This window comes from Rhipicephalus microplus, unplaced genomic scaffold, assembly GCF_043290135.1.
Source record: "Rhipicephalus microplus isolate Deutch F79 unplaced genomic scaffold, USDA_Rmic scaffold_19, whole genome shotgun sequence".
Lineage (NCBI taxonomy): Eukaryota > Metazoa > Arthropoda > Arachnida > Ixodida > Ixodidae > Rhipicephalus > Rhipicephalus microplus.
Genome location: NW_027464592.1, coordinates 11,297,852 through 11,306,953, shown reverse-complemented (window position 1 = coordinate 11,306,953; position 9,102 = coordinate 11,297,852). Strand labels below are relative to the sequence as shown.

Here is a 9,102-nt window from a genome sequence, read left to right as displayed (position 1 = left end):
TGTGAAAAGTCAGTGAGGGTGGGTGGCACAGGCCTTCACATGCAGGGCCTAAAGTCAAGGGCAGCCTTGGTGGGGGGGGAGGTGTATTCCCCTTCCCACTGTTAAAGAAGAGGCTCAGTCCCCCCTAGAGCTCGTCAACTGCAGCAGAACAGCACCCATTCGATAAGTGCTGTAGTTTACTTTTTTGGCAGTGGTACCTTGTGTAAGGTGGCAAAACTGTAGCTCTCCAATTTTATTAAAAATGATTTAGTCGTGATTGTTGAGCTCAGGTGATGCAACCAAAATAGGAAAATTTGTATCATCATATTTCTGCATTCATTTCCTTAAGACACTGCACATGATGGGCCACGGCCTTCCTCAACTGAGCTTCTTGGCTCACCATACTACTGTTTTGTCTGGCATATGCATGTGAAGCTACATGTTCATAAATTAGTTTGAAGTTTCACCTTAGTCTATTAACATTACCAGTCAATTTTCATTTGGTCAATTCTGCATTAAGAGTCTGGTCTTATACCAAAGCCACACACATTTGACTAATTTTTAGGTAAGTAGGCATGGAAATAGAACATAACATTGTCGTGCCTGAGGTTCTCGACAAAGCGTGTGAATTAACATTATAGCTTCATTATTTTTTTCAAACTTGAATGTGTCTAATCCCTATCATTCCAAGTTATTTTAAGAAAAGCCATTCCAAAGTGGAAATTTTAAATTGTTTGATTGAATGCACACAATATACAAGTGCCCAAAGAACATTGGGAGAAGTGCAGTAAAACACGTTCATTCAACCTCGAAGAAAACTGCAAGACTGCTCAAATTCAGTGAGCTCCGAATAAATGGGTGTGACTGTTCAAACGACAGAAATCGAAGAAGCCTGGATGATTTAATGAGCTGCAGCAGCACGAAAAGATGCAACCAGGAGACACTGTGGCATTCAATCATTGCATAAACTTTAATAATGCACAGCAACACTAAATGCAAGCAAAACACAGATTACAATACACGTTTCATTCAGAAATGCACCCTATTATCATGACCCATTAAATACACTTTTTATACTCAAATGTAAGTTTGCAAAAAAAAAAGAAAGTACTCTACCATCACCAGTTAACAAAAATTTGATTATGAATATTTGTTCTCACAAGTCATTCTAAAGCAGAAAGCACATGAATCGCTGTCGCTGACAGCTTCACACTGTGCAGTCCAAGCACGTTCTCTAGAATAGAGTAAAACCCCTTAAAGGCAGAGTCGTAGCAAATATCTAGTACCCAGTGAAGGCAGAAGCACATAAGGATTGCTTGAATGGGGTTATCTGCCTTCAAAAGCTGGTTTTCTGTAAGCACCATGCATGGCCCCAAGTATTCATCATTATCCAAAATGACACAGGGATGTGCGCTGAACCACGGTGCCTGAAAAAGTTTAATATTGATATGTAACACAGTACAAACATATCTGAATACAAAAATATCTTTCCAATAAACTATTTAGTGAAAGGAAAGATGATGAAATGTTGATCATTGGTTCATCAATTCGCATAACACATCATGAATACTCACACTTTTGTTTTTCATATTCTTATCACACGGTACATGACTATTCTTTTTTTAGTCATAAATTCTTCATTACACACACAAACAGCAGCATGAACTTCTTTAAATACCCTAACATTTACACCTTAATTGCCGTTTCATCATATTGTCTAGCCTAAAATTGTGTATTAGATCTAGGAAATACTACCTATACAGTAGACCAAGGGGTTCTAAAGCATATTCTCAGAAATTCCGTCCAACTCAATTAAATCCCCCTTAGAACCTACCTTCTCCTCCACCTTCAAGCAATCATTCTTCTTTCACTTTCGTAAGCCCGAAATTCAAAAAAAGCAAGAGCCCACAAAAAATTATTCACTGACATGAACTGCACATTCTTTCCTTTCCACATTCCACAAGAAATTGATCTCCCAGGTGGAGACTAAATTTCTCGCACATTCATGTTATGTACTGAGGTGTGCTATTGAGAGTAGGGCGTGATTAATGAAGGTTGCGTAGATGAATCACCACTCAGGTTTGCCAAGTGACTAGGCGAACCTGTAGTGGGTGGCTTGATGAGTGTAGAACGAGGAAAAATTGATTAGCTGCTCACGAAACACAAAGGAAGCGCTTGTGCAGGAACCGTACCAAAGGCTAGGAGTTCTTTTTATAATGTGGGGGGGGGGGGAGACGGCATTCATGACAAGTGGGTTGATTCAGAGGGGCAGGTAGGCATGAAGCTTAAGCGGTGTGCTTTGAATATGCTTGCTCTCAGGGTGCAAAGGAGGGAGGGGGCAGGCACCAATTTTTCTTCGGACCTTCAGCTAACTTCCTTCGAGTCTGCAGAATCCCATGGTTCTGTAACCCCACTTTGAGAAATCATCCAGACCCTTTTTATGATAAGTGTGGTCAGTAAAATTTTATGACAGCAGAAGTGATGCATGAATAATTTGCAACATACCAATTTCCCTTTTACGTTTGCAATTAGTATACTTCTTCCTTCTGAATTAAAACATTTTCTGCAAGCCTCAAGTGCTTAGTTGTGCAGCCCTTTAATGACTGCTCCCAGATTATGCAAAACACGTGTACACATGAAATTAAGATAGTAAGGCCTATCCAAGACCTGTACTAGACCAAGCGAAAAATCAGTATGGTGCAATTATTTCAGGGAAAGTGGCTATGACAATATTTGTTATGTTACATCGTTTGGCTCAGTATGCATTGCCTTTTATGGGTATTACGATTCATCAATCTATATAAATCACTTATTTGCTGTGTGCCGTATAACATCATAAGTTGACACTAGAACTGTGTCGCAAGTAGTTAAATTCTGCTAGTTAATACCTTGCACGCAGACCTATCATGTCAGGCTTCAAAATGTCTCATGTTTTCTTGTTCTAAGGTACCTTAAGTGTTAGTCCAGTAGCAGTACTCCAACAAAACTGGACGGATAGGAAGAGAGAGAGAGATAAAAAGAAGAGGAAAAAAGAGAGGTTAAACAGAAGAATTATCACCCATATTTCACGCTTCAAAGGTAATCTGCTAGCCTGACCATGCAACCGCGCCATTTAGTGACTAAGGATAAAGGAACAGGATTAGACAACTGTCTTTTCACTTGTCCCTTTTCATGTAGGCTATCTCATTTTTGCCAGCTGGACAACATAGTAGTACACCATCGTGAAGTTACTTACAGCGCAACACCAGAAAAAATACAGGACAGGGAAAGAGCAAAAGAGAAAGAAAAGACGGCGCCGTCTTTTCTTTCTCTTTTGCTCATTCCCTGTCCTGTATTTTTTCTGGTGTTGCGCTGTAAGTTCACGATGGATCCTAACCAATTGGCCCAACTTACCGTCTTACTATAGTAGTACACAGTGGGCTATGCATTGAGTGCAATGACTTTGCTTGAACATTATGAGTATGATGAGTATCAACGCACAAACTTTTACAATTCAAGCTCAGTATATAGCTGCAGTTCTCTGATTAGCAGCAAAAATACCTTGACTAGTACCGGTATATGCAAATGTCAATAAGTGAATTGCACCTCAAGAGAGCAGAAAGAAGGAATGTAGCTACGCAGAAGGAGCTCAAGCTGGATGCCCACTTTCATGAAACGCACATGGCTGTGAGAACTTGCTGTCATGCTTTTTAAATTGTTTTCCATATATGGTAAAGCTTCCTACTCTAAAGTTGGGCAGCAGGTTCAAATTACAAGCACAATTCAAGAAAAAGTAAGTAATATTTATAGAACTATGCAATGATTAAGGTATATAAAGCAGTATTGTGCAATTATACAACACTTCAGCTTTATTATGATTGCAGAAAGTGCGAAGGTGCCGTTTCACCGTTAAAATATTCATGAAAGGGGATAAAAGCTTTGGAACCTGTACAGTCCATACTCCCTATGTGGAAACTGGAACGCTTCTGAGAGCAAAGTCCACCTCAAACAATATTAATGGGACCCCATTACGGCAGGGTATTACAAACTAGAGAACTGTGGAAAGTAATATAGAGCTTTGACAATGACTTACCGTTTGTTTGAGGAATGATGACGACTTTTCCTTCACAGTGCGGGGAAGAGCCGTGAGGAATGCAAGAGTTGTCAGCACTGCAATATAAATATGTGTTACATACACTTTAAATACTTTTTTAGTGCAGGAAAGGCCCCTGTGTTCGTACATTTTTTGTCATCCTCACTGGTTCCTTCGGCCATTCCCAGTAGCTGTGAGGTTATCGGCTCCATCTTTTCCCTCATCATGTTTACTACTGTGTCAACATGCTTCTGTGCTGCATGCACAATAGTTTCTATTGGTGGCTTCCCACCAAGCAATTTGAAGTCGTGAAAGATCTGAAATAAGAGATGCAGAAGAGTATTGATACTGCGAGATCCACAAAGCATCTGAAACTTGCCAGCTCAGGTCTTTCAAGTGCCGGATACTGTTGCAGCAATTCATACATTGATGGTCTTGAATCTTTCACCCAATGCCGCCGAGCATGAAATGTGCGGGTCATTGAGTCTGTGAGTTTTTCCAGAGATATTGTTGCACCCTTCATTTCTTGCTGCATTGATTTTATGTGCATTTCCACACTCTGCTCATCTTCAGTGGACTGAATACTTTTCAGATGTTCCTGTAACAAAGCGAAGCATTCTATAACTCTTGAGTTGCAAACGTGTCTTCAAAACACACTTTTACTAGTAACTTCGCAGCTGCCTCCTGACGTGATCATGTAGTGCAGAACTACATGAACGTTTAAAATTTCAAGATCCATCCAGTGAAAGCAGGCTGCAAGCAAGTAAATGAACTACTTTACTCTTATGTAACAAGTGCATTTGCTCCTCAGCTTGCATATACCGTTTTTCCTGCATTAATAATATCATGAAGGCACTCGAAAAACAAGAGGAAGTTTTCTCTTTGACACGAGCACATGCTCAGATGGCTATGCTAAATTCGTTTTGCCCCATGTTACGCCAAGCGACGATGACAGCGTACGATCACAGCCTATGACAGTATGGCACTCTAATAGTGCTACGTGCTTAAAATCTAGAATGTACTGACTTCACTGCAGAGGCGTTTTGCCGATGTAGATGATGATGACGTTGATGGATGACCAAGCTTTCCATATTTTTGGCGCATTTCTGCCACCTCCCCATCATTCAAAAACTTCTTCCTTTCGAATTTGCACTTGAATTTCAAGCCATGGTGCCATGAATCCTGTATTTTGAAAAACAGTATATCAAGATATGGGCAAATTTGTTAATTTCCAAATTCCAGAAAATAAACATCAGTGTAACAACCATTTCCTAAAGCTAGGTTTATTTTGCTGACTTTTTGTGAAAAATCCCAAAGTATTCCAATATGCTTTTAGTACAGCTAGTTTACAGGCCTAAGCTACAATTAGAAACAGAAGCTGTGCAAAAAATGCTGTGCAAGACAGAAGCTGTGCAATCAGCTAGCCAGAAATGGTGCTTGTTTCGGCTGCTTCCCCAGATATATGCTGAAGTTGTTCCTGAAGGCAATTCTCACTGGGAGGTGTACTTGGCATACAGACACATTGCTGACATTATTTTGGCCGAGAAAATCCCAAGGAGCTGTGTGCCATATCTACAGGTGAAGGTGGAGGAGTTTCTCGAGCTGTATACAGTGCAGTACCCAAATGCAGCAGTGACACCAAAACTGCACTTCTTGCTACACTATCCAAAGTATATTCTCAAGTATGGCCCACCGCGCCGCTACTGGGGCATGCGATTTGAGGCTAAACATTCTTATTTTAAGAGCATTGCATCCAAGACCAAGAACTTCAAGAACATCTGTCTTACACTTGCAACACGTCACCAGCTTCTTCAGGCATATGAGCTGTCGGGCAACATGTTGAACTCGGATCTTGAAACAACTGGAGCAAAGCAGCTTAATCTAGGAGATCTTCCAGAACAACAGCAGTTGGCTCTTCGTGAAGTGTCTGAAGAGGAGTTCATCTCCACAGCTACAACCGCTAGCGTCAGTGGTTACTGTTATCGCACAGGTGACACGTTTGTCCACAGTGTGCAGGATGGTGAGCCGCAGTTCATGCAAATTGAAAGAGTCCTTGTTGTTAGCGGTTCATTAGTGCTCCTATGCAAGCCCCTTGAAACTCTGCAATGTAGTGAACACAGATCCTCTTACATTGTCAAGCCATCTGCTGCCTTAGTTGTAATAATTCCCGATCACAAACAGGGTTTCTACCCGCTTGACCTTTATTCGAGCCATGGATTTTGTGAAGTTGTGACGCACTATGCTGTTCTCTAGACTAGCTTTGGCAAACTTATTTTACAAGCTTCACGGATAGGGGCCAAGGTTGCCTGCATATTTTTGGCTTACGAGTTAACTTACTATTTTTCTGCCTATTTTTTCTATTATATATTATATTGTGCCTATTTTTTCTTCTTGTTCACTCACACATCTTTGTTACGCTGTAACCAAGTGCCAACCTTCTGACAGAGTAACAACTAAAAAGTGTCATGCAACAGAAGCTACAATGCACAGTTAGGAGTACAGTACTTCAATGTCTTCCCAAACTTCAGTGTAGATTATCATTAGGTGTGAGGCATTCTTTCAACAGGTTCGTTAAGCTGTGTTTCTGCAACTCTAATATGAAGATTCTATATGCAGAAATTTGTTATTATTGTACATGCTTGGTTGTCAGTCTCTACTAACTGCTTTTAGGTTCACTGTTTTCTTTCATGTTCATTGATAAGCATGGGCACTGTCAGGGGGCTGCGAAAGGCGCACTTGCCCCCTTCAAGCCACACACTTACCCCTCACCCAAAATACACCACCAATTTTTCCCTCCCTCTGCTGCAATGCAGCAGAAGTTTGCACCCCACAAAATCCTGCCAGCTTCCATGATCTTAAGTGCGCTTTTGTGAGGTGATAGTATATTGGCTATAGATTTTGTTTTTGTACAGTAATTCACCACTTTATTAGCTAGTACAAAATGACAAGCTTTTTTTATGTGGTAACTTAAGCTTGTTCATAATCTATAAAAGCACTGCATGCATTGTACAGCCACATATAAACCATCGTGTACTGCAAAGCCAATGTAGAGCTCCATGTTGAACTCAGATCTTACGACAACTGGAGTTCAGCAGTTCAATGTAGGAGATCTTCCAGAGGAGCAGCAGTCAGCTCTTCAGAAAGTGACTGAAGAAATTACCCCAGAGTTGACAGTTTTGTACACAGCGTGCTCAAACACATCACAGCTGGTTCATGCAAATTGAAAGAGTCCTTGTCATTTATTTATTAGTGCTCATATGAAAGCCCCTGAAAACCCTGGAATGCAGTGAACAAAGATCCTCTTAAAATGTCAAAGTACTTGATGACTTTGGACTAATTATTCTGGGTGACATACAGGATTTCTACCCACTTGATGTTTACTCGAGTTGTGAAGTTTGTGAGGTTGTGACACATTGCAGTATTTTTAGAATAGCTTTAACAAGGCTGACTTCACCAGTCCTGCTGACATTTTTTCTTTATTCTTTACTCATCAGATACCCCGCAGCACCCGAAGGGGTTATAGCAGGGGGGTTACATCAATAAATGACGTACATCTCCGTTCACACACAATACAACTTTGTTCACACATAAATAACTGAAATACATTTTCGTTCACACATATAGTAGAATTTCGTTCACACATCAATACATCTTCGTTCAGGTTACAACACTGGTTTACAGCAGTGAATAAAATATATCTTCGTTCCCACTATGTACTTACATTTCAGTTAGCCTGTTCCACTGTTTAATCGTTCTAGGAAAAAATGAATTGGTATACATGTTCGTTTTAGCTGAGTATTCCCAAATTTTCCAACTATGATCAAAACGTTTTGAAGTGTAATGAGGGTTGTGTAGGTATATTTCTCTATTAATTCCAGTTTTATTGTAGTAAATGCAGTAAAGAAATTTTAATCTCTGCTTCTGGCGGCGGTCAGAAAGACACTCCCGTCCTAGCTCAGCCTTCATTGCAGTGCAGCTCTCCCCACTTCCGTACCGTCCCAAGACGAACCTGGCAGCACGATTTTGTAATTGTTCCAGAGCAGCAATGAAGGTTACCGTGACGGGGTCCCACACGACACAGCGGTATTCTAAGATAGGTCTGATACAAGTAGTGTATGCCATACGTTTTAAATTCACATGCGAACATCGCAGGTTTCTTTGAATGAAATTTAAGGCCTTACCAGCTTTGGCTATGAGAGTGTCAACCTGAGGCCTTTATGAACATTCAGATGATAGATAGTATTAGACCTAGGTACTTATATGCACTCTCTTGTTTCAACTGTACATTGTTCAGATGGTACTGTGACTGAAATGGTTTCATCTTTTTGGTAAGTGAAATATGTACACACTTTGTTATATTCAAATTCATTTTCCATTTGGTACACCAGCTATAAATGAGCGATAAGTCTTTCTGAAGTTCTAGTACATCATTGTGATCAAAAATTTTTCTGTACACAACACAGTCATCCGCAAACAACCGTATAGAAGATGAAATTCCTGCAGAGATATCATTAACATAAATTAAAAACAATAGCGGACCCAGGACGGAGCCCTGTGGGACCCCTGAGGTAACATCGGCGTATTCGGAGCATTTTCCATTCAGTACTACGGTTTGTGTTCTTTGGGAAAGGTAACATTCGATCCATTTAAAAACAGTCTCATCAATGTTCAGGGTGGTAAGCTTAAACAGTAAGAGTGAATGTGACACCGTGTCAAACGCTTTCCGAAAATCCAAGAACACACCGTCAACCTGTCCTACAGTATCTACGCCTGATACTACATCATGATAAAATTGGACTAATTGTGTTGTGCAAGACAGCCCTCTGCGAAATCCATGCTGCTCGTTGATTAGTACCTTATGCTTGTTTAAATGAGTTATTATTTCTTTGTATAAAATATGTTCGAGGATTTTACACGGGATAGACATAAGCGATATTGGTCTATAATTACCAACGTCTTTTTTGGACCCACCTTTATGTATCAGTACCACATGCGCAATTTTCCAGTCATGTGGTAAGGTACCTGTCGCTAAAGATCTTTCAAAAATTGCA

The 9,102-nt window shown here is 40.4% G+C and overlaps 1 protein-coding gene across 2 annotated transcripts in view; it reads right to left on the bottom strand.

Annotated features, from left to right (window-relative positions):
* Positions 1 to 925: 925 nt before the first annotated feature.
* Positions 926 to 9,102, bottom strand: part of LOC119186381 (uncharacterized) — a 188,185-nt gene continuing 180,008 nt past the window's right edge. Inside the window, exons 2-7 of one of the 2 annotated variants that reach the window (XM_075883662.1) lie at positions 5,839 to 6,027; positions 5,078 to 5,233; positions 4,431 to 4,649; positions 4,200 to 4,368; positions 4,052 to 4,128; positions 926 to 1,406 (exon numbers count right to left, since the gene is read on the bottom strand). In XM_075883662.1, the coding sequence (XP_075739777.1) occupies positions 1,143 to 1,406; positions 4,052 to 4,128; positions 4,200 to 4,368; positions 4,431 to 4,649; positions 5,078 to 5,155 (807 nt within the window). In that variant the 5' untranslated portion in view covers positions 5,156 to 5,233; positions 5,839 to 6,027 and the 3' untranslated portion in view covers positions 926 to 1,142. The remainder of the gene's footprint in view (positions 1,407 to 4,051; positions 4,129 to 4,199; positions 4,369 to 4,430; positions 4,650 to 5,077; positions 5,234 to 5,838; positions 6,028 to 9,102) is intronic. The other variant, XM_075883663.1, reaches the window with a different exon arrangement.